At 31.4% G+C, this 26,850-nt stretch overlaps 2 protein-coding genes and 1 long non-coding RNA gene across 3 annotated transcripts; 2 read left to right on the top strand and 1 right to left on the bottom strand.

Moving 5' to 3' along the window:
• Window positions 1-8,616: 8,616 nt before the first annotated feature.
• Window positions 8,617-10,437, bottom strand: LOC132803625 (uncharacterized). Its single transcript, XR_009638840.1, has 3 exons — window positions 10,383-10,437; window positions 9,984-10,155; window positions 8,617-9,359 (listed from the first exon to the last, which is right to left on the bottom strand). It is a non-coding gene; the product is annotated as an uncharacterized LOC132803625 (long non-coding RNA).
• A 2,916-nt stretch (window positions 10,438-13,353) lies between these two features.
• On the top strand, window positions 13,354-17,886 carry LOC132803394 (protein LEAD-SENSITIVE 1-like). Its single transcript, XM_060816249.1, has 4 exons — window positions 13,354-13,858; window positions 14,003-14,860; window positions 15,346-15,442; window positions 16,983-17,886. Exons 2-4 carry the CDS (start codon window positions 14,330-14,332, stop codon window positions 17,420-17,422), a joined length of 1,068 nt encoding a protein of 355 aa, XP_060672232.1. The 5' UTR covers window positions 13,354-13,858; window positions 14,003-14,329; the 3' UTR covers window positions 17,423-17,886.
• Window positions 17,887-23,531: 5,645 nt separating this feature from the next.
• Window positions 23,532-25,007, top strand: LOC132803425 (uncharacterized). Its single transcript, XM_060816431.1, has 3 exons — window positions 23,532-23,887; window positions 24,035-24,170; window positions 24,750-25,007. The coding sequence occupies exons 1-3, from the start codon at window positions 23,532-23,534 to the stop codon at window positions 25,005-25,007; spliced, it is 750 nt and encodes a 249-aa protein (XP_060672414.1).
• The last annotated feature ends 1,843 nt before the right edge of the window (window positions 25,008-26,850 follow it).

The raw sequence follows: 26,850 nt of genomic DNA, 5'->3' as shown, positions 1-26,850 counted from the left end.
CTCCTTTGAATCCCTTTTCTTTTTTAAAATTACATCAAGTACATTATCTAATAGATATTAGATTTGGAAGCAATCTAAGAGAGACTTGAAGAGTGATATTTCGGGTTTCATTTTTCATTTGCATACCTTGTCATCGATCGGGAATCTGGGTTTCTCTGTGTCGCCTTCGTGATTTTCTCGGTTTCTTCTTTCTTTGTCTCCATCGTTTAGGTGGGTTTCTTTTTTCTTTGTGGTTGGCGGAGGCATGAGGTGGGTTGTTTTTTTTTTTTTTTTTTTTTTTTTCATTTTAACTGCAGGTTAGGTTCGTTGGGTTTTATTAATCTTACTTTTGTAGAAATTTTGTTCGTGATATTGCTTGACATTGTTTTGCTAAGTTCAACAAGTATTTTATGTTTAAGATCAACTTGATTCAAGATGGTCTATTATTTTAACTTCATGACAACATCGTATTTTTATGGAAGACGATGTTTTTGGAGATACTACAATGGCTCACAATCCATTTGTCATAAAGTTGTCGAGTATCGATGAAAATGATAATGAGGATGAACGTGAGAGTGACTATGTTTGTAATGACTGTGAGGGGAGAAATGTGCCTCACCAAATCTTAAGAACAATGGTAATATTCTTTAAATTTTCATTTACTAAATTACAAATTTAATAATGATTAATATTTTATTTATTTTGCATAAGTCTTAATAACTTTTTTAATTTTTCCATATGCAGTATAAAGGTGTAATATCGTCAACAAAAGAACATCAACTTCCATCTCAATGAGTATGCATTAATGGAACTTTAATTAATATTAAATTTGTTATGAAAAAATACAGTAGTTTATAAATTATGTAAAAATATGTCAATGAGATGATATTTAATTTATTTGATAATTAATTTGTTATGACAAAATAATTATTTTAAATTTTTTATTATAATTATTTTGGATGAAGCTAGTTTTCATTTTTTTATATTTTAATTATTTTTATATTTTTACTATTTTAATCACTTTTCAAAAAATTAAAAAAATTGAAAAAAAAAAAGGTGACGCATTAACAAATAATGCATCGCTAAAAGTATCGATGTGTCGCTAAATACGCAACTCAATTAATGCGTCCTTAAATAGGCAACTCTATTAATGCGTCACTAACTAGGCGACTCTATTAATGCGTCGTTAAATAGTCAACTCTACTCTATTAATGCGTCGCTAAATAGGCGATTAATTAGTGACTAATATATTTAGCAATGCTATTAAACAGTCGTTAATATATTTTTAGCGACATTGTGGCGAAGCATTGCTAAGTAATGCGTCGCTATAAGTGAATTTTAAGAATGCATCGTCAAATAGATGAAAAGGCGACGCATTCTTCAACAAATGCGTCGCCTTTTCCTTCTTTTTTTTTTCAATTTTTTTGTTTAAACATTTAGAAACCCATAAAATAAAATAAAATCAAAATAGGACCATAACAAGCGTTGATCCTAGGACCTCCTACACTCTTAAGAAATGACCACACCACCAAGCCAAATGACTTGGATAAAAACTAGCAAATATAGTGTTAGGCAATGCATTATTTTAAAAATGCATCGTGAAATAGATGAAAAGGCGACGCATTCAACAAATGCGTCGCCTTTTCCCTCTTTTTTTTTTTCAATTTTTTTGTTTAAACATTTAGAAACCCATAAAAAAAATCAATCTAAATAAGACCACAACAATCTTTTACACTCTTAAGAAATCACCACACCACCAGGCCAAATGACTCAGATGGAATAATACAACAAAAACTAGCTAATATAGTGTTAGGCAACGCATTATTTTTAGAATACGTCGCCAAATAGATGAAAAGGCAACGTATTCTTCAACAAATGCGTCCCCTTTTCCTTTTGTTTTTTTTTTCAATTTTTTTGTTTAAACATTTAGAAACCCATAAAAAAAAAAAATCAAAACAGAGCCATGCCAAGAATTGAACACAAGACCTCTTACACTCTCAAAAATATTACCACACCACCAGGCCAAATAACTTGGGTGTAATAACACAACAAGGAATGACTAATATAGTTTTAGGCGATGCAGTTTTTAAGAAAGAGTCGCTAAATAGACTAAAAGATAATGCATTTGTCAACAACTGCGTCGCCATTTCACCCAACTAATTTTTAACTTTTTTTCAATTTGAAAGTTGTTTTTAGTAATTTTTTAATTTTACTAATATGCTTTTTTTTTTTTAATTTGTAGATGAGCAATCAAAAAAACTAATTAAAGATTTAAAAAAAAAAATGGAATAGGCGACGTGTTTTAATGGAATTGCGTTGCTTGTGCCTTCAATTTTATTTTTTTTAGAAAAAAAAAAAAAAGCAATTTAATAGCCTTTCGATTTTTAAAAACAAGTAAACTATCATTGACCACAAACACATGAAAGTTAAGCTCATTTAACATACTTATGTGGATAAATTGGTCAATAAATACTTGTTCAATTAGAATTCTATATTCGGTACCCTATCTCAAATTAAATCTTGAGATATTTTGTTCTTGTCTATACACATACATATGAATAACTGAGAAAAGCATTGAAAAAACTATTTTCTATTTTCAGATTAATGGAATTTATATTCTTTGGATTGCTACATAAATATATTTGTAGATGAACAATTAAAAAATTATTTAAAGATTATTATAAAGAAAATACAAAAAATGAAACAGGCGACGCTTTTTGATCATAATGCGTCACTTAATCCCACAATTCAAGAACACGTGACCCTTCTTGAAGAGAATGCATCACTTGTTCTCTCAATTAAAAGAAAAAACAAAAATTTTGGAAGACATGCAAATTTTATAAAGAATAAAGGTGTACTTGAAAAACAAAATAATAAACAGTAATCTTGGATATTTTGCTTCGTATTTTTAAGAAATATTTTCAGTTTTTATTTGTAGATGAAAAATAAAAAATTAATCAAAGAAAAAAATATGCAATTGGGAGAAAAGGCGTGTTTTTGCCATTTTTTGAAAAATTTTAGCACGTTTTAAAATTTTTACGTGCTCCTTTGAATCCCTTTTCTTTTTTAAAACTACATCAAGTACATTATCTAATAGATATTAGATTTGGAAGCAATCTAAGAGAGACTTGAAGAGTGATATTTCGGATTTCATTTTTCATTTGCATACGTTGTCGTCTACCGGGAAGCTGGATTTCTCTGTGTCGCCCTCGTGATTTTCTCGGTTTCTTCTTTCTTTGTCTCCATCGTTTAGGTGGGTTTCTTTTTTCTTTGTGGTTGGTGGAGACATGAGGTGGGTTGTTTTTTTTTTTTTTTTTTTTTTTTCATTTTAACCGCAGATTAAGTTCGTTGGGTTTTATTAATCTTGCTTTTGTGGAAATTTTTTTTGTGATATTGCTTGACATTGTTTTGCTAAGTTCAACAAGTATTTTATGTTTAAGATCAACTTGATTCAAGATGGTCTATTGTTTTCAACTTGATTCAAGATGGTCTATTGTTTTAACTTCACCACAACATCATATTTTTGTGGAAGACGATGTTCTTGGAGATACTACAATGGCTCACAATCCATTTGTCATATAGTTGCCGAGTATCGATGAAAATAATAATGAGGATGAATTCGAGAGTGACTATTTTTTTAATGATTGTGAGGGGAGAAATGTGCCTCGCCAAATCTTAGGAATAATGGTAGTATTCTTTAAATTTTCATTTACTAAATTACAAATTTAATAATGATTAATATTTTATTTATTTTGCATAAGTCTTAATAACTTTTTTAATTTTTCCATATGCAGTATGAGGGTGTAATATCGTCAACAAGAGAACGTCAACTTCCATCTCAATGAGTATGCATTAATGGAAGTTTAATTAATATTAAATTTGTTATGAAAAATACAATAGTTTACAAATTCTATAAAAATATGTCAATGAGATGATATTTAATTTATTTGATAATTAATTTGTTATGACAAAATATTTATTTTAAATTTTTTATTCTAATTATTTTGAATGAAGCTAGTTTTCATTTTTTTGTATTTTAATTATTTTTATATTTTTACTGTTTTAATCACCTTTCACAAAATTTAAAAAAATTAAAAGAAAAGAAAGAAGGGGCGATGCATTAACAAATAATGCATCGCTAAAAGTGTCGATACTTCGCTAAATACGCGACTATATTAATGCATCACTAAATAGGTGACTCTATTAATGCGTCGCTAAATAGTCAACTCTATTAATGCATCGTTAAATAGGCGACTCTATTAATGCGTAGCTAAATTGTCAACTCTATTAATACGTTGCTAAATAGACGACTCTATTAATGCGTCGCTAAATAGGCGACTCATTAGTCACTAATATATTTAGCGACGCTATGTAAAATAGTTACTAATATATTTTTAGCGACATTGTGGTGAATCATTGCTAAATAATGCGTCGCTATAAATGGATTGATAGAATGCATCGTTAAAAGTCAATATACATTGCTAAAAACTAAAAGATTGGCGACTCTCATACTACGTCCCTTGTTGTCTTATGGATTTAGCGACAAGATATTAGATGACACCATGGGATGCGTCGTTGTTTATTTAGTGTAACGCCCCGTCCCGAAGTACATCGGAATTTCTAAAATTTGACCAAGGTTGACCGAGTTTGACCGTCGTTGATCGAGAAAGGGTCAAATGTTGACTTTTTACTTCTGATGGAATTTCACATTGACCAAGGTACTGTTAAAAAGTACACATTTTCATGAGTCCATAAACTAGTAACACGTTAAAAACGGAGCTACGGTTTGAAAGTTATGAGCAAAACAAGTTGAGATCCAAATTGTCCAAGGGGTGCCAGAGTTGACTTTTTGTTTATGCAAAGTTGAAGTTTGACTCATGCATGATTGTGAAGTACTCGTCGATACGAGTTCATAGACTAGCGGTACGTCCGATTTGAATATGTGGTTTGAAAGATATGGACATGCAAAATTTTTCGAATACCGTAATATTTTAATATATTTTGACTTGAGTGAACAGTGTGCGCCACGTGTCATATTTTGAGCCAATCCCATGAGTGAACAGTGTCACCCACACGCCACCCTTCCTTCAAGTCCACTTGAAAACCGGCCGGCCAGCCAAAAATCACAGCCAACCGACCACTGACTCGCTCGGATCGAGACGTTTTCCGACGGTGGTGCCGATTTCTTCAAACCCAGATTTCTCCCTATTTTGACCTCCGTTTGCCTCACTGTCGGTCCCATCCATTCATGCATTCCCCCATCTGCAATCCTCCAAAAAATCACAACCAGTGGCCATCGGACACGTTGCCCGCGGTGGCGGATTCCTGTGACCATGAAGGCTCACCGGAAAACCCAATTCCAGTGAGTTTCCGATCATCTCACCCATCCTTTCCCACTAATTTCGACCCTCTGAACCCAAATCTGGTGTCCACTTTCCTCAATTCTTAACGGATTGTGAGAATCGAGGGTCTAAAATCTGAGAGCTTTCCGGCGAGATTCGGGCCACCTCGGGTCCGATATCCGGGGAAGTAAGACCAGATTCATAATCCTTGTTTCACAAGCTTTGATTCAATATATTAGTCATAAATTTTGGTTGTCGTTTTTGTTAAGGCCCCGGGTATCGGGTATTATTTACCCAAATAAAATATTAATTTATTTGACCTTGTGTAATATTGTTGTTCTAGGAGCACGTGTGCATCGTGGAATTGATCCCATGGAGGATATAGGGTTAATTGCGTGCTCGAGGTGAGTGACCCACCTTCAAAATTATTTTTGGATGTTAAAATATATATATTTTGTGTTAATTGGTTATTTGAAGAATATGTTTTATGTGTTGAATATTTAGTAAATTTATATTTGGAATCTTGATGCCAAAATTGAATGAATTATAATTATTTGTCATCAAAAAATATTTTGATTTCAAGAATTTTATGGATATGGGATTTTATTAATAATTGTTATATTTTATTGTTGGAATATTGTATAATTAGAAAGTTTTCATGTGAATTTTAATATATGTTTAATATTTGAAGGAATTTCCATTTAATTTTACAATGTCGATTTATAATGGTTTTAATACATGTGTTGTTGCGAAAAATGTATTTGGGATTTTAAAGGAATTATGGTTTAAGGTTTTTAATTAATTATTGTTGAGTTTGATGTTGATTTTATGATGCATAATAAATGCGTTTACATTATTTTAAGAATATATGAGTTTCATGTGGTTTTAATATTATTTTTTGTATGATTTGATTTTAAAGATTTCAAGAAAAATATTGGTTTAAGTTTGGTGCTTTCAAATTATATAATTAGATCCTTGAAATATTATTTGATTGATTTTATGATTTGGGGAAAAGTTATTTGTATATTATTATTGGTGGATTTATACTTGAGATATTAAAGAAATAATATGGGATTGTGAATTTGAAAAATTGTATGATTCCTACGGTGAGTTTTGGAAAAATTATTATTTTTAAATAATATGGTTATTTGTTTTAGACGTATTCATATAGTACAGTACTGGTGTTTTGTACTGTGTATATAGATGAGCGCGCAAGTTATAATGTCTCCTGTGTGTTGCCATTGGACCGAGGGTAGGCAAGTTTGATATTGGCCATAAGCTGCCCCCCTCCATGGCTGGGATGACTGTTTAAGCAGCGGCGCTATTGGTGCTCGGGATGCTGGGTATCATAGGACATCACTGGTATATAGTGTGGTGCGTCAAGTTATTTTCTCGATACGAATTTCAAGCCAAGATGTTTTAAAATCATATTTAAAATTAAACATATTTAATTTTGTTTTATTGCTTATTTCTAACAAATACTTTCTAAAATGTATTTTTTCATGTTTTTATCAATTATTTTAAATTGGTGTTTTAGAATTTTATTTTACCATGTTGATATTATTTATTTAAATTTTGAGATTTTAACATGAATTTTATTGTATTCTTTTATCTATTTTAAATTGAGGTTTAAAATCTATTAAAATGTTTCCTTGATTATTTCATTGATTTAAACAATAAATTTTATAATTTACATATTGAGTTTATTTTTGTTTTATGCTAAATTTGTTTAATACAAGTTTATTTACGATTTTATTTATTTTATCTAGTGACGTTTTATTCTAAATTCAATAATTGGATTTTTAAAATGGTTTTTTCAATGTATATATTGAGTTCTAAATTAATATTTGTATTTATGTGCATTCTAAATTATTGCATTCCGTTTAATTTGATATTTCCTTGATTATTTTTTATGTAAATTTTTTTGTGATTTGGCTTATTTTATTTATGACATTTTGTGTACAATTTAATAATTGTTATTAAAATTATTCTTATTTCTTATTATACACTCTAGATCTTTAATTTAATATATTTTATTTATAATTTATTTAATTGATTATTCCTTGATTTTTGGGGTACAATTATTGGGTTTTGTGAAAATGTTTTAAAATGAAAACTTTTCCAACTGAGTGAATTGTGAGGATTTTGAGGGAAAATATGATTTTTAACTACCTATTATTTATTTACTTATTTCTTATTAATTAATTAACTAAATTATTTACTCTTTTATTATTATTATTATTATTGCATAGTAAATTAGGTTACTCATTGGCATGATAACATTAGCACACATGTCATGCAATGTCATCATGCTAACATAAGTAGAATGACTGCAACATCTTGTCTAACATTATGTTGACATCTTCGAATACATCATGCTGATGTCAGCACTATAGTATTGTTTGATATCATGTTGATGTCATCATGATGACATCAAGCAAGCCAAAAACGATATATTATTTATTTTTTATTTTTTGTTCCAGATGCAGCCGATTTTGCATGTTGGCCTGTTTTTTGTGAACATGTTTCGCAACCTGGTTTGGATCCGATTGAAAAATCCTTTTTCGACCACTATTTTTGGCCATTCCAATGGTGATCCAATCTTCTGGTAACGGACAAGGGGAATCCAAGTCTGATTTTGATCAATTTCAGTCCAAAACCAAAGAATAATCAACTTGTATACCATCGGTTTTTCATGGGGGTTTATAATTGTCCCATTCCATACAAATATACCATTTAATAAAAATATATATATATATATATATAGACATATATATATATATATATATATAAGGGAGTTATTTAGAAAATGTTGCCATAATTATTTCTTGAAGAATATGGAAATATGGACTTACCCTTCTGTCAGCCAATCTAGTCCTTCCATATTTCCCTTCTCTCAGCCAATCCTTCAACATATATATATATATATAGATAGAGTCATATATATATATATATATATATATTTTATATCTAACAAGTGCTGCTGCAATAATTATTTGTTGAAGAATATAGAAAATGCTGCCATATTTATTTGTTGAAGAATATAGAAATATTGAAGAATATAGAAATATTCACAAAAGTAATATATTCAAAAACAAATAATAAAAATTTAAAACTATTTTTTTTAATAGATTGATATCAACCATTCAAAAATAACTGATGGTACATATGATAATCAAAATTATCTACACATAAAAAGAGAAAAAAAAAAATTTGCACAATCAAATTTCTTTCCTATATTTGCAACAATTACAAAAAAGATCTTTAAATCTTGATCTAGAAACCAAATGACAGCAACAATTCCGAAATGATAATCCCCATCAATGATTCCCCCTCTTATTCTTCTTGTTCAAAAACTTACAAGTAACAAAAGACGAAAAGAGAAAAAAGAAAAAAGAAAAGAAAAGTCTCAATTTCAGATAATCTAAATGTAACAGCCCAGTCCATCTGCATGAGATATTGTCTACTTTGGGCCCAGCTTGCACGATTTTAAAAGGCCTCTTAGTGGTTAGGTATCCCACTCCTTCACCTGCCAATCCCACGGGCCTGGGCCTCCTAGGCCCAACCGAGATATTATCTGCTTTGGAAGCTAGGTAGTGAGTCCAATCCTGCCCCTCATGGTTTTACATTCCCTGTCAAGGAGGAAAAGGGAACGGAGCATGTGTTATAAGATGGTGTGGATGTCTTTTCCTTGAAAGACCTTCTTGTGAGGAAGTAAAACCATGAGGGGTAGGATTTGGCTCACCACCTAGCTTTCAAAACGGACAATATCTCATGTGGGTGGACTTGACTGTTACATAAATATATCAAACTTACCTAGTAAAACAATACTATAAATTAAAGTATTATAAAGAAAACTAAAATTGATTAAATTAAAGTTTTACTAAATGTAATTCAGATATCAAATTTCTTTCCTATATCTGCAACAATTACAAAAAAAGATCTTTAAATCTTGATCTAGAAACCAAATAATAGCAACAATTCCAAAATGATAATCCCCATTAATGATTCCACCTCTTATTGTTCTTGTTCAAAAACCTGCAAGTAACCCAAAAAAAAAAAAAAAAAAAAAATCTCCATTTCAGATAATCTAAATATATCAAGCTTACCCAGTAAAATAATACTATAAATTAAAGCATTATAAAAAAAACTAAAATAGATTAAATTAAAGTTTTACTAAATGTAATTCAAATTAAATATATCTATAAGAAACCTAAATTATGAATAAAAAGTTATAAACCTAACAAAAAAATCACAAATTCTACTAAAATTTTCAAAAAATTAAACTTATAAAAATACAACAAACCTTAAAGCCAATAATTCAATATTTCATATCAAAACCAATAAGAGCAGATTATATATTAAACAAAATATCTTTCTGACAGATGTTTTCGAAGCATTGTTATTTATATTGCCCAGTTTTTGGATGAACATTACGCCATCTCTTTCTCTGTCTGTTCTGTGAAAATAAATATGTACACACTCATAACTTTGAGAAGTAGAAAATTTCCTATCAGTGACATGCTACCCTTGTTGACTAATTCCATGGAGATAAGGGACACTAAAAGACTGACAGACGTAAAATAATAGGTACTAGGATAGCATCTTTTCACTTATTGTTTGATGCCATGCAATAACTATTTCTTTAATAATAGGGAGTACCGCTCCGTCAGCCAATCCTTTGTCCATTACAGTCCAAACACCGTATTGTTCTCATGCGCTGGTTGTTGCGCTACCTGGTTTGGATCCGATTGAAAAATCCTTTTTCGACCACTGTTTTTGGCCATTCCAACGGTGATCCAATCTTCTGGTAACGGACAAGGGGAATCCAAGTCTGATTTTGATCAATTTCAGTCCAAAACCACAGAATAATCAACTTGTATACCATCGGTTTTTCATGGGGGTTTAAAATTGTTCCATTCCATACAAAAATACCATTTAATAAAAAGAAATATATATATATATATATATATAGACATATATATATATATATATATAAGGGAGTTATTTAGAAAATGTTGCCATAATTATTTCTTGAAGAATATGGAAATATGGACTTACCCTTCTGTCAGCCAATCTAGTCCTTGCATATTTCCCTTGTGTCAGCCAATCCTTCAACATATATATATCTATATATAGATACAGTCATATTTATATATATATATATATATATATATTTTTTATATCTAACAAGTGCTGCTGCAATAATTATTTGTTGAAGAATATAGAAAATGCTGACTTAATTATTTGTTGAAGAATATAGAAAATGCTGCCATAATTATTTGTTGAAGAATATAGAAATATTGACTTACCCTTCCGTCAGCCAATCCGATTTTTCCATGTTACCCTTTTGTCGGCTAATCCTTCAAAATATATCTAGATCTATATATATGTATATATATACACATATATATAACTTAACAAGTGCTACCGTCATAATTATTTGTTGAAGAATATCGAAAATGCTGTCATAATTATTTGTTGAAATAAAGAAAATGCTGCCATAATTATTTGTTGAAGAATGTAGAATCAGTACAACATATATTATTTTTTATTGCACGTACAGAATACTATATTGTATTTTTAGAAATGTTATGATAGCTCATGTTATAAAATAGTATTCTTAGAAATGTTATGATAACTCATGTTATAAAAAGTTCTATTTTTTATAGTATTTTTGAAATATTATGCTAAATGCTATAAATAATTATTTAATAGTATTTGTCCTATACTCTTATATATTTAAAAATAGTTACAAATATCATTTTATAGCATTTGATACGCTATATTGAATACATTTTATAGCATTTGAAAAAGTTATTTTAAGTAAATTTCGTAATATTTACAAATGCTATATCACTTGGATAAAAAAAAAAAAAATTTATGATATTTTAAAATGTTACTAAAGTTATAGTATAATGATATTTAATTAACTAGTGTCAATCATTGCAAATATCATGATACTAGTGTGACTAAAAATTATAGTGATAATTCAAAATATCACTAAAAAGACAACTGATGACATTTATAAATATCATTAAAAAATCATTAGATTAAAACAATGAATCAATTAGTGACATTTGACAATATCTAAAAAAATTAATGATATTATAAAATCTCATTAAATTTTAATTTTATTATAAAAAAAAGATTTAGAATCATTTTCAAAATGTTACTAAAAAGTATTATTATTATTATAATAATAATAATTTAAATCAATTTTATGCAGTGAAATTAATTATTAAAAATAGTGTCATTTATTTATATGAGCTTTCAAATTTTAATTTTATTACTTATTATTAATTTAATTTATAGTACTATGTTGTTTTTTTTTTTAGGTGAAAGTTATCTTAAATCTAAAATTGATAATAGTTAAAACAATAATCACAAAAGTAATATATTCAAAAATAAATAATAAAAATTTAAAACTATTTTTTTTTAATAGATTGATATCAACCATTCAAAAATAACTGATGGTACATATGATAATCAAAATTATCTACACATAAAAAGAGAAAAAAAAAAATTTTGCACAATCAAATTTCTTTCCTATATTTGCAACAATTACAAAAAGGATCTTTTAATCTTGATCTAGAAACCAAATGACAGCAACAATTCCAAAATGATAATCCCCATTAATGATTCCGCCTCTTATTCTTCTTGTTCAAAAATTTATAAGTAACAAAAGACAAAAAAAGAAAAAAAAAAAAAAAAGAAAAGAAAGCCCAGTCCATCCGCATGAGATATTGTCTACTTTGGGCCGAGCCTGTACGGTTTTAAAAGGCCTCTCAGTGGTTAGGTGTCCCACTCCTTCACCTGCCAATCCCACTGGCCTGGACCTCCTAGGCCCAACCGAGATATTGTCTGCTTTGGAAGCTAGGTAGTGAGCCCAATCCTACCCCTCATGGTTTTACATTCCCTGTCAGGGAGGAGAAGGGAACGGAGCATGTGTTATAAGAGGGTGTGGATGTCTTTTCCTTGAAAGACCTTCTTGTGAGGAAGTAAAACCATGAGGGGTAGGATTTGGCTCACCACCTAGCTTTCAAAACAGACAATATCTCATGTGGGTGGACTTGACTGTTACATAAATATATCAAACTTACCTAGTACAATAATACTATAAATTAAAGTATTATAAAGAAAACTAAAATTGATTAAATTAAAGTTTTACTAAATGTAATTCAGATATCAAATTTCTTTCCTATATCTGCAACAATTACAAAAAAAGATCTTTAAATCTTGATCTAGAAACCAAATAATAGCAACAATTCCAAAATGATAATCCCCATTAATGATTCCACCTCTTATTGTTCTTGTTCAAAAACCTGCAAGTAACCCAAAAAAAAAAAAAAGAAAAAAAATCTCCATTTCAGATAATCTAAATATATCAAGCTTACCCAGTAAAATAATACTATAAATTAAAGCATTATAAAAAAAAATAAAATAGATTAAATTAAAGTTTTACTAAATGTATACCTTAGTTATTGTTCAAATTTTCTATAAAGAATTTAAAGTTTTTACAAATGGGACACATGATGGGTATAAAATGTCTTATTATTATTTTTTTTTAATAGTGATTAAATTTAGAATGAAAATCAAATATCAGAAATCATCGTTACCTGATTTGTCCAAAAAAAATAAATGATTTGTTGAAGTGTTGGATAGGAGAAAAATGAGACACTGATGTTTTATGGAGATATGAAAAGTTTTCTTGATGGCCAATCAAATTTGGAACTAGGGGACCAATTTTTTCTCTCTATTTTTTTTTTTCCTTTTTGCAATATATATATATATATATATATTTTTTTTTTTCTCATTAAGGAATACTGGAAGTTTTAAGCAATCATTGAATTTTTGGTCACATTTTTTAAAATTATGGAAAAATGGTTAATAGTTCCTTGTCATAGTGTAGGTATTTTGATCATTTTAATGAAGCAACCGCAAAAAGTTTCATAATTACGTAGGAAAATACAATTTTCAGTAAAACAGGAATTAATAAAAATTAGGCATTTTTATTTCTTTCCAGGAAACCAAATATAAAAACAAACAAACAAACATAGGGTGGCTGAGAGTCTAAGACCACATTTTCTTCTTCTTTTGTTAAAAGTGGGAATTGCCTAAGCCAGCGGACCACCTCAATTTCTTCACTTCTCTCCGACACACACAGAGGTCCACGTGGGATTCAACCTCCTCAACTTTTGTCGTTGTCAGCGTCCTCGACGCGCCAAAATCAAAAAGGGAAAAACTATTCTCACGGCAAGCAACCACATCCATCCGTCACAGAAACCATCTCAGCCTTCCATCCCATTCAATCTCCACGTGTATTAAGTATTAGGGTATTAAGTATTGGCATTGCATCTCTACTGGGGGTTGAATTAAACTCCCATTTTCTAAAACACAATTTGAAGAGCACAGTTGTAAGATGAATGAGCTGCAGAACAAGACCTGGAAGGTGCTTCTCAAGGAAACAAAGAAAGAAAACCTGCGGCATGGAGATCACATCTACACATGGACACGAGCCAATACAAAAGACCACGGTAACCTTCCTCTTCTTCTCCATTTCTTTTGAATTCATGCCTGACCGTACTTTTGTGCTTCACAGACTTTCTTATGAATGAGAATCTAAGTTCTTCACCACCATGAAATTTACTTAATGATTTTCCTGATATATATGACTTCAGGAATATATCTGGATGAAAAAAACGTGATCCACTTCACTCAAGGTCGACGAGAAAGGTCAGATGATCGCTGTGGTACATCTCCAAATTGCAGCGGCCATGATCAATCAAGTCCTGGTGTGGTCTCTTCCTGCATAGATTGTTTCCTTTCTGGTGGAGATAATCCGTATCTGTTTGAATATGGTGTTAAACCAGATCTCATCCTCACCAAACTCGCAGGAGGTGCAACTCTTGCGCCTGCTGATCCAGCTAAAGATGTGAAGAACCGTGCATCTAGTTTCCTACAAATTAGTAGCAATGACTCCAGCAGCCACTACCGTTTCATAAACAATGGTAAAGACTTTGCAATGTAGCAATGACTCCAGCAGCCACTACCGTTTCATAAACAATGGTAAAGACTTTGCAATGTATTGCAAAACGGGCTTGCTAGTGATAGATAACATAAATTTCAGCAGAAGTTGGCAAGCTGCAGCATTTTTCTTGGCTGTTACTGTCACATTCTTTCTTTTTCTGCAGCAAATCACAGATGCAACTTTTACTGGTGTGATAGCTACATGTTTTGGCTTATACTGTATTTATAGATTTGGTTCTGATATCGGAGCCCGTCCTAATGTTATTAAAGTGGATCAAGTAGAGACATTGCCTCGTGTTGCAAAGGAATTGTCTTCTGCTGCGTCGGGTTTCAGACCTATTCAATCCTTAATTGACCTGTTCATAGTATTGCTGATGACTCTTTTCAATATTCCGTTACTATTAACAGTACGAACGTGGTCGGAGCCGCGTCAACTGCTGTCTGAGACTCCTCGAGTGGTCTGGATTCTAGCATGTATCGTACTTTTCTACCTAGCAATATTACAAAAAGTAATATTTTCATCATCATCATCATCATCATTATTATTATTATTTATGCAGAAACAAAATAAATATTCGATAAATAAATTTAATGATACCTAAATCTTGTTTGTTATAACTTTTGAAAAGCTACTTCTAGCTTTTAAAGCTCAAAAATTACTTATAAAATGTTTAGACAATTTTTTATAATATTTCAGACTTCCAAAACTTCCATGAGCTTTTAACAAAAGCCAATAGAAAATAGATTTGTGGCAAGCACTTTTGGAAAAAGCAAAAACTATGTCAAATGAGGCCTTACTATAATTTTTTTTTTTCTTTATCATATAAGTAATGTTTATGGTAAAATATGGAAGTGGACTACTAACAAAAGGGAACAATATACATTTCTTCAAAATAAAACACAAAAATTGAAGAACTATATATGATGAAATTTATTCTCTTTTTTGTTTATAAAATAAAATTATTTACTAAAATATTAGACATCCAATATCCAGAGGTTGCTTTCGAACAAGATACATAAAAAGCAGCTGAAGCCTGGAGATCACATCTACGCATGGAGGGGCTTCTCCCGCAGAGCCCATGCCCATCATGGTAATGATCTTCTTTATCTCCATATTTCTTTCTTCTTATGTTAAAATTATGGTATATAACATCGATTCTAATTTATGTGTATTGTTCCTTTACTATTGTGATTTTATTTTGATGCCCCGAACCCAATTCTTTTAACTATATATCATTATCTTTTATCTAACTCAACTACTTGAACCATGTTTGGCCTGTGATAAGGTTTTCAGAAATCCATTTATTGTATTAGTTTCCATAGAATTATAATTTCCCTCTAATCTTTATTAGTAGTTGGAAATATTCAAAGGGAGGATAACACTGCCGTTAAAGAAATATGTCAAACTAATTCCCAATAAAATGTGAAAAAACATCTATATATTTTGATGAAACCACTTTCATCTCAATTTTTTCAAATTAATTTGTCGCAAACCAAATAAGGCATTAAGAATCTACTTTAGTTGTTTTAAGGTTATGGCTTAGTAAGTTGACAATCCTAAATTGTTAGTCTGATTAAATTCAGTAGACAACTGAAATTGGCATTACACCATACTTCGGCAAAGAATTACATTCTTCTTGTTTGTTCTTTTTTCTTTTTATTTCTTTAACTAGTTCTTATTTTTCATGTTCACGCAAGGTTGCTTCTTGTGATTTATATAACAAGTAAAAAAAAAATTGTTAGGGATCATTTGCTTTGCTGATATTTTCCATGTTTGTTGTGTAATATATAATGTATATCTAGGTTGAATACTACGCTATGAATGGCATTTTTGACAATCTCGGTTGTAACATCTTCGTTTTATTTCTCTTTCCATTATTGAAAAGAATAGAGTTAAAAAAAAAAAACTGTTTTTATCTGTATATCTAATTTGAATAATTGACTGTCTCTGTTTCACTCGTGTCCATGATAGCATAAGAAACCTCTAATTTAGTGTAGGAATATTATGTAGTTTTGAACTTTATTGAATAGGAAATCTGCCTATTGTTTAGAGCATAGAATTGCTTTTGGAAAATTAATTAGGATTAGGTAATTAATTTAAATATACATGAGTATATGTATTTGTACTTACATATATGCTTTGTCATTTCCTTGAAGCAGTTATTTCCTTCCCCTCAATTGTAGGAAGTGCTTGAACAGAATCTGATGGAAATATTTGACAAGTTCTTTAATTAGAAACTAGACTACTTAACCAAGACTGGAAAAAAAACGTCTGTTGTATATCTTTTCAATATCTCTATTAGTAATTCAATAATATAAATACAATCATTGACATATGTATATATATATATATAGACATCCAAACAACTTAAGCTTTTGGAAGAGTGACAATCAATTTAATTAACAGTATTTTAAGAAGGTTTTCATTTATACATTAGTTTAATCTCTTTCACTTTGTGACAAACAATGTTTATGATAGTATGAGAATCCTGATTCCTTCTCTTACAGTATAAAAATTTTACAATCATGATCATATCAACATATACTAACTTTATAAAATTATATATGTCATGATGGATTCGCCACCAACGGGTTAGCTTATTCTGTCTGCCATTCATGTGACTTGGCCAGGCATATATGTCGGTGACATTCACGGAAGCAGACAGAAAGAAGTGATCCACCTTGTTCGTGCAGGAGACCCTATTTTACCCAGCTCCTCCGCCACCAGTAATCAAGCAGAGAGAACTCAAGGAGACCCTATTTTACCCAGGTCCTCAGTCCCCGGTAATCAAGCAGAGAGAACTCATGTGAATTATTGCAGCTTAGAAGATTTTCTTAATGGTGATGAACTCTATCTCTATAAATATGGCGTTAGTCTTGCTTTCTTTATAGCCAAAACTCGAGGAGGGACCTGTACCCTTGGCTCTGCTGATCCTCCTAGATCCGTCTTGTACCGTGGCTGCCAAAGGCTTCAAGGCTACGATGCATACAACCTTATCAACAACAACTGTGAAGACCTTGCAATACATTGCAAAACAGGGTTGCCTTTGAGAACAGGAGCGGGCAGATAGTATTTTTCTCTGGTGTGGTTTGTGCTGGCATAATTTGCTTACTTACATTCAAGATTCGCAATCCTATTCATGTGGCTGCTACATTTTATTTCATCAACACTATGTTTAGATTTGTTGCTGATGCTACACGTTGTCCGAAAGCTTATCAAGTTGGACTTAAGATAATGCCACCTTGGAGACGTAATGGTCGATGTTTTTGGCTAGAGCCTCAATTCAAGTCTCTTGAAGGCAAGAAGTTACTATTCTGAAAGAGAATCAAAGCAACTAAAATCGTGGATTAATTTATGATTTATGTGGGATTTATATGGGGTTATTCGTTGAGTTTTAATTTTTAATGATTGATACTTTTTGTTTTGGATGTTAAGCATATAAACTTAAAATTTTTGTTGTGATTTAGTATGCAAGTATTTATTCTGAACTAGCTATGCCTTTTCTTAGGCTCACCTTAAACTACTATTATTTTTTAATGGAACTTCGAATTTTTATTTCCGAATGGTAATGAATCTAAGGATAACATCATATGTCCTGAAATTTTAACATCTTGTTCAATCATACATTTACTGATATATCTAAGCTTAGTTTGGTAATGATTTTGATAGTTCTAGAATAATTATAAAAGAATTTTTTGCCACTTTGGTGTTTTCTTGTTGAACAAATATTTGGTTGTTAAGTATTTTATTTTAAAATTGAGATTTGAACCGAAGAATAAAAAATAAAAAATCATATATTATATATTATTTTTTGATATTATTGTATTTTTGGAAAAATAAATAAATAAATAAATAACTTATATACATTATTTTCATTTTAATAATTATAAAATTACAACAATTAAATTTTATAAATTATTACACATTTATTTGTAACATTTACGCTTTGCAACACTTTTATCCCACAGTAAGAACAGAGACAAATAGAGAGTAATGTATCCCACTGTAAGATGATTTTTGGTTATTCAAAGCAAATTAAATAAACATGTACACTCATAATTTGGAGAACTAAAAAACTCCTAGCAATAGGATTGATATACATATGCTGCCATTGTTGACTAATTTGATGGAGATAAGTGACACTGACTTGCTGACATACAATATGAGGTAGCATCTTTTCCCTTATTATTTGCTGTCATAATTATTTGTTTAAGAATATAGAAATATGGTCTTACCCTTTTGTCAGCCAATCCAATCCTTTCCGCATTACAGTCCAAAACCTGTATTGTCAGGGTATTGAATATTGGCATTGCCTCTATAGTGTGGTTCAGTTCAGCTTTCCATTTCCTCAAACACAAATTTGAAGGGCGGAGAGAAAAACATATCCCAGTTGTAAGATGAGTGAACTGTGGAACAAGATCTGTAAGGTGCTTCTCAAGGAAACCAGGAAGGAAAACTTACAGCCTGGAGATCACATCTACACATGGACACGAGCCAATAGAAAAGAACATGGTAACCTTGTTGGATATTATGTGAAAAACTGTTTAAAATGAAGGCTTAAATTTGAGGAGATTTGAAAAAATACTTGTTTGGTAAAAGAAAAGAGGGTGGCTGAGACTAATTAAAATTGAAGGAAGAGAAGAGCTAAAAAATACAGAAGGAATGCACGTTATAATTTCTTTATTTTTCATAATTAATTCAAAACAAGAGTACAAGCCTATATATAAGCTAAAAGAGGCGGTTCCAAAGTAACTACCGCCATATGCATGCTTTGCTATTTTCTTTTCCATACAAATAAAAATACAACTCATGAGGACACATGTCAATCTATCAATTATCTAATCAATACATATAAAGCTAGCTTAGATGTGGCAACTTGCTATGGCTTTGGTAAACAATTTTGACTCCCTTTCATTAATTGCTATCATCAATTGCAACATTAATTGCAACAAGAGTGTAATTTCTTGAATCTTCAACACTTAACCAACTTTGCCAAATTACAAATTATTATTATTATTATTTTATTTTTTTAACACCCGCTCTTAATTTGTAATTTTGGCAAAGCTCTTAAAGTTTTCTAGCTTTTCTGTTGTTGTTGGTTTTGTAAAAATATCTACCAGTTGCTCAGATGTGTTGATAAATTCAAGTTTAATTTCATCTTCTTCAACCAAATATCTGATGAACTGATGTTGAATTTCTATGTGCTTTGACCTGCTGTGGAACACTTGATTTTTTATCATTGCTATTGCTGACATATTATTGCATCTGATAATTGTTGGAGCAGTTTCTTTATGTTGCATATCTGATAAAAGTTTTCTAAGCCATACTGCTTCACTTCCTGCATCTGTAGCGGATATATATTCTACTTCTGCCTAAGATAATGCCACGATCCTTTGCTTCTTTGATAACCAAGAAATTGGTTTTGTACCTAAGCAAAATAAATATCCTGAGATGCTTTTACGATCATCTACAGAGCCTACCCAATCATTGTCTGTATGTTCGATGAGCTTGTTATTTGCTTATTTGGCATACTTAATTCCAAGCTTTCTGGTACCTTATAGATAGCGAAGGATTCTCTTTGCTGCAATGTGGTGATTTTTACTTGGCTCGTGCATGAATTTGGAAACATAACTAACAGCAAAAACAATATCTGGCCTGGTATTTGTTAGATAAATGAGGCATCCAACTAAGCTTCTGTAATATGTTGCATCAGTTTTTTTTGCACTGTCATCCTTACGCAACTTCTCATTTAACGCCATTGGTGTAGACATAAGTTTACAGTTGTCCATGTGAAACCGTTTAAGAAGATCATTTAAATATTTTTCTTGAGAAATAAATATTTCTCCTTTTGCTTGTTGAATTTGGATGCCAAGAAAATATTTCATTAGGCCAAGATTTGTCATATCATATTCTTTCATCATTGCTCTTTTGAATTCTTCTACCATTTTTGGATTAGTACCAGTACAAATCAAATCATCAACATATAAGCAGACAATGAGAATATCTTACATACCTTCTTTTTTTGACATATAAAGAGGGCTCACTTGGACTCCGTTGAAATCCGTTTTGTCTGAAGTATGAATCAATTTTGCTATTTCAAGCTCGTGGTGCTTGCTTTAATCCATATAATGCCTTCTTTAATCGTAAGACTTTGTTTTCTTTTCCTTTGATTTTGTAACCTAAAAATTGTTCCACATATACTTCCTCTTTGAGTTTTCCATTAAGGAATGCTAATTTGACATCTAGTGGATAAACAGGTACCTCCATTTGAGCAGCTAATGCTAGAACTGTTCTAACAGTTTCCATTCGAGCAACTGGTACGAATGTCTCATTGAAGTCGATTCCTGGCTGTTGTGAATAGCCTTTGGCGACCAGCCATGCTTTGTGCTTCTGAATTGTTCCATCTTCTTTGTACTTGGTTTTATAGATCCATTTGAGTCCAATAACATCTTTGCCTTCAGGTAGATCCACCATTTCCCATGTATCATTTTTTTCAATTGTTGCAATTTCTTCATCCATTGCTTTAATCCAAATATCTTCTTTTATTGCTTCTTCAAAATTTTGAGACTCACATGTAAAAAATGCAATATTGGTAGATTCATAAATATCTACGAGTGAGCATACCTTTCTTGGTGGTGATTCATCATCTGAAGTGTGAAGTCCCACATTAGTTGGAAAGGAGAACGAAGCATGACTTATAAGCATATGGATACCTTTCCCTTGTAGACCTGTTTCCATGAGGAAAAGTAAAACCGTGAGAGTAGGATTGAGCTCACCACTTGGCTTCCAAAGCGGACAATATCTTGGTTGGGCCTGGAAGGCCCGGGCCAGTGGGACTGACAAGTGTAGGGGTTGGAAGAGGATTCCCCCTAACCACTGAGACACGTTTTAAACCCGTGAGGGCTGAGTTGTAAGAGGATTCTTCAGGCCCAAAGCGAAAAATATCTACATGCAGGTGGTCTGGACTGTCACATGAAGATATATCCATTCTTTGGACTGGGCCTGAAGATTCTTGACGACTTGTATTTGGACCAGCATCTTGAATTGGTTGAGAATCTGACTTATCTTGAATAGGAATTTCTTCAAATATTTTTGCTCTTGTTTTGGAAGTGTTTTCCTAATTCCATGCTATAGATTCGTCAAAGATAACATCTCTAGAAATTATCAACTTAGTTGTTTTTGGATTGTACAGTCGGTAACCTTTTGACTCACTGCTGTATCCAAGGAATATCTATTTTTCTTTTTTTTTCATCAAATTTTTCTCTGTATTGTGAGGGGACATGTGTGTAAGCTACGCATCCAAATACTTTTAAAAGTTGTACGTAGGGCTTTTGTTTGTGCCACGCTTCACATGGAGTCTTATTCAGGACAACTCTTGTTGGAGATCTATTCAAATTGTAGACAGCAGTGTTGACAGCTTCTGCCCAATAGTCATTTGGAAGGCCTTTCTCCTCCAGCATACTTCTGGGCATTTCTGCAATTGTTCTATTTTTTCACTTTGCCACACCATTTTGCTGCGGGGTGTGTCGAATAGTGAGTTGTCTTTGAACTCCATTTTTCTTGTAGTACTCCATAAATGGTTTAGACATGAATTCTCCACCATGATTTGTTTGAAGTGTCTTCAGCGACTTTTCAACTTGCTTTTCTACAAGCGTCTTGAATTCTTGGAATATTGAAAAAGCTTCTGACTTTTCTTTCAGAAAATATACCCACATAATTCTGGTATAATCATCAATAAATAGAAGGAAGTATCTCCTTCCATTTAGAGATGGAGTTTGAGTTGGTCCAAAAATATCAGAATGTACCAACTCTAATGGTGCCTTTGCTCTCCAGGTATTTTTGGAAAATGGCAATCTATGCATTTTTCCATATATGCATCCCTCACTGACTTTATTTATGTGGGCAATAAGAGGTAAGCCTAAACCATATTTTTGTTTTTTAATAATTTTAGGCCATTATAATTTAAATGCCCATATCTTAGATGCCATAAGTATGACTCATCCAATTTTTGACTTTGAAAAGCTAGTTTTTCATCATGTGGCATAATAAGAGGAAAAATATTATTTTGATTCAATTTTTTTTTTTTTGCCACCATGACGTTTTTATTTTTATCAATAATTGTGCTTTCTTCTCCATCAAAAATTACAGAATAATTCTTTCGTAGTAACTAGCCAACATTTAAGAGATTTGATGTTAAGCTAGGAACATAAAGCACATCATGGATGAGTTTAGAGTTACCTCCTTTGGAGTTTACTGCTATTACTCCTTTCTTGCTACTTCCGTCCACGACTGCAGTTGCTCAGGACTTAAAAGCTCATCACAGCCTTCTTCAATTATATCCCACAAATCTTGTGAGATAAAAAGGGTTTTCATTTGGATGCACCAAAAATCATAATTCTCACCAGTAAAGATGGGAATTAGATTTTGAGCATAACTAAAGGTTGATTGGTTATTGGTTGCCATGGATATTTTATAAAGGGGGCAAGAACGAGGCTCTGATACCAAATTTGTTGGATATTATATGAAAAAGTGTTTAAAATGAAGGCTTAAATTTGAAGAGATTTGAAAAAATACTTGTTTGGTAAAAGAAAAGAGGGTGGCCGAGACTAATTAAAATTGAAGGAAGAGAAGAGCCACAAAACACAGAAGGAATGCACGTTATAACTTCTTTATTTTTCATAATTAATTCAAAATAAGAGTACAAGCCTATATATAAGCTAAAAGAGGCGGTTCCAAAGTAACTACCACCATACGCTTGCTTTGCTGTTTTCTTTTCTATACAAGTAAAAATACAACTCATGAGGACACATGTCAATCTATCAATTATCTAATCAATACATATAAAGCTAGCTTACATGTGGCAACTTGCTATGGCTTTAGTAAACAATTTTGACTCCCTTTCATTAATTGCTATCATCAATTGCAAGATTAATTGCAACATGAGTGTAATTTCTTGAATCTTCACCACTCAACCGACTTTGCCAAATTACAAATTATTATTATTATTGTTTTATTTTTTTAACAAACCTTCCTCTTTTTCTCCATTTCTTTTGAATTCATGCCTGACAGTACTTTTGGGCTTCACAGACCTTTTTTTTTTTTTTTTTTTTGCTTCCTTACGAACGAGAATCTGAGTTCTTCGCCACCCTGAAAGTTACTTAATAATTTTCCTGATATATATGACTTCAAGAATATATTTGGATGCTGAAAACGTGATCCACTTCACTCAAGGTCGACGAGGAGCAAGATCAGACGATCCTCATAGTACCTGTCCAAAATGCAGAGATCATGATCAATCAAGTGTTCATGGTGTGGTCTATTGTTGCATAGATTGTTTCGATTCTGGTGCAGATCATCTCTATCTCTTTGAATATGGTGTTAATCCAGCTTTCATCCTCGCCAAACTTGGAGGAGGTACAACTCTTGCCCTTGCTGACCAACCTGACGTTGTGCTGAACCATGCACTTAATTTCCTTACTAGCAGCGACTCCAATAGCCACTACCGTTTCATAAACAATGGTAAAGACTTTGCAATGTATTGCAAAATAGGCTTGGTAGTGATAGATAACATAAATTTTGGCAAACGTTGGCAAACTGCTTCATTTTTCTTGGCTGTTACTGTAACAGACAAAGAATAGCTTCCAAATATAGCTTTTTTTATATCTCTATATCTTGTACTCAGTTTATGGAGTTTTAAGGTGAGAAATATAGTTACGTTTGACATCGAGAGGGAAAACCTACAGCCTGGAGATCATATCTACACATGGACACGAGCCAATACAAAAGACAATGGTAACCTTCCTCTTCTTCTCCTCTTCGTTTGAATTCATGCATGACAGTACTTTTTTGCTTCGTAGTCCCTTTTTTTTTTTTTTTTCTTTATTATGAATGAGAATCTGAGTTCTTCACCACAATGAAACTTACTTAATAATTTTCCTGATATATGACTTCAGGAATATTTTTGGATAAAAATAGGTGATCCACTTCACGCAAGGTCGACGAGTAGCAAGGCCAGACGATCATCATAATACATGTCCAAATTGCTGTGACCATGATCAATCAAGTTTTCATGGTGTGGTCTCTTCCTGCACAAATTGTTTCCTTTCTGGAGTCTTTGAATATGGTGTTAATCCAGCTTTCATCCTCACCAAACTCGCAGGAGGTCAACTCTTGCCCTTTCTGATACAGCTAAAGTTGTGTAGAACCGTGCATCTAGTTTCCTACTAATTAATAGCAATGACTCGAGTAGCCACTACTGTTCCATAAACAATGGTAAAGACTTTTCAGTGTGTTGCAAAACAAGCTTGCTAGTAATAGATAACATAAATTTCAGTAGAAGTTGGTAAGCTGCAGCATTTTTCTTGGCTGTTTCTGTCACTTTCTTTCTTCTTCTGCAGCAAAGCACAGCTGCAACTTTTATTGGTGTGGCAGCTACATGTTCTGGGTTATACTGTATTTATGGTTTTCGTTCTGACATAGGAGCGCGTCTTAACATTATTAAAGTGGATCAAGTAGAGACATTGCTTGATGTTGATGATAAGAACTTCTCTTCTGCTGCGTCTGGCGTCAGACCTATTGAATCCTTAATTGACCTGTTCATAGTATTGCTGATGACTCATGTCAATTTTCAGTTGCTATTAACAGTACGAGTGTGATCTGAGCCTCTTCAACTGCTGTCCGAGACTCCTTGAGTGGTCTGGATTCTAGCATGTATCATACTTTTCTACCTGGCAAAATTACAAAAAGTATTTATGTAGAAACAAAGCAAATATTCGGTAAATAAATTTAGTGATATTTAAGTCCTTAAATTTAGTGATACTTTAAATCTAGTTTGGCAACGGTTGTAAGAGAGTACTTCTGACTTTTAAAGCTCAACAATTGCTTCTAAAAATATTTGGATAATATTTTCAAAATATTCCATACCTCAATGCTTCTAAGAGATTTTAAAGCCAATAAAAAATAAACTTTTAGCAAGCAATTTTGAAGAAGCAAAAACTATACCAAATGAGAGCTTATTATAAGTGTTTTTTTTTTTTATTTTTTTTTATTTATTTTTTTATAATCTTATAAGTATTATTTATAGTAAATTATGTAAGTGGACTACTAACAAGAGGGAACAAATATTCATTTCTCCAAAACAAAACAAAAAATTGAAGAATTATATATGATGAAATTTACTCTCTTTTTCTTTATGAAATAAAATTACGTATTAAAGCATTAGACGTTCAATATCCAAAGGCTGATTTTGAACAAGATACACAAAAAGCAGCTGAAGCCTAAAGATCACATCTACACATGAAGGTGCAACTCCTGCAGTACCTATGCCCATCATGGTAACGATCTTCTTTATCTCCATATTTCTTTCTTCTTACGTTAAAATTATGGTACTTAACATGGATTCTAACTTATGTGTATTTTTTTCTTTAGTATTGTGATTTTTTTTTCACTACTAGAATTGCATTGATAAATGACACAATAAATGCGTTACACAAAATAAACAACGACGTATCGCACAGCATCGCCTAACGTCCTATCGCTAAATCCATAAGACAATAAGTGATGCAGTATAAGAGTCGCCTATATTTTAGTTTTTAGCGATGCATATTGACTTTTAGCGATGCATTCTATTAATCCACTTATAATGATACATTATTTAGCGACGCTTCACAATAATATCACTAAAAATATATTAGTGACTGTTTCATATATTATCGCTAAATATATTAGTCGCTAATGGGTTACCTATTTAGTGACGCATTAATAGAGTCGTCTATTTAGTGATGCATTAATAGAGTTGACTGTTTAGCAACGCATTAATCCTATTTAGCAACGCATTAATAGAGTCGACTGTTTAGCAACGCATTAATCCTATTTAGCAACGCATTAATAGAGTCGCCTATTTAACGACGTATCGACACTTTTAGCGACGCATTATTTGTTAATGCGTCGCCCCTTCTTCTTTTTTTTTTTTTTCAAATTTTGTGAAAAGTGATTAAAATAATAAAAATATAAAAATAATTAAAATAAAAAAAATGAAAACTAGCTTCATCCAAAATAATTAGAATACAAAAATTTTAAATAAATATTTTGGCATAACAAATTAAATATCATCTTATTGACATATTTTTACATAATTTGTAAGCTATTGTATTTTTCATAACAAATTTAATATTAATTAAACTTCCATGAATGCATACTCATTGAGATGGAAGTTAACGTCCTTTCGTTGACGATATTACACCCTCATACTGCATATGAAAAAATAAAAAAAGTTATTAACACTTATGCAAAATAAATAAAATATTAATCATTATTAAATTTGTAATTTAGTAAATGAAAATTTAAAGAATATTACCATTGTTCTTAAGATTTGATGAGGCACATTTCTCTCCTCATAGTCATTACAAACATAGTCACTCTCACATTCATCCTCATTATCATTTTCATCGATACTTGGCAATTATATGACAAATAGATTGTGAACCATCATAGTATCTC

The sequence above is a fragment of the Ziziphus jujuba genome, chromosome 4 (genome assembly GCF_031755915.1).
Source record: "Ziziphus jujuba cultivar Dongzao chromosome 4, ASM3175591v1".
Classification (NCBI taxonomy): Eukaryota; Viridiplantae; Streptophyta; class Magnoliopsida; order Rosales; family Rhamnaceae; genus Ziziphus; species Ziziphus jujuba.
The sequence above is the reverse complement of the archived record's forward strand: the minus strand, read 5'-3'. Positions and strand labels throughout refer to the sequence as shown.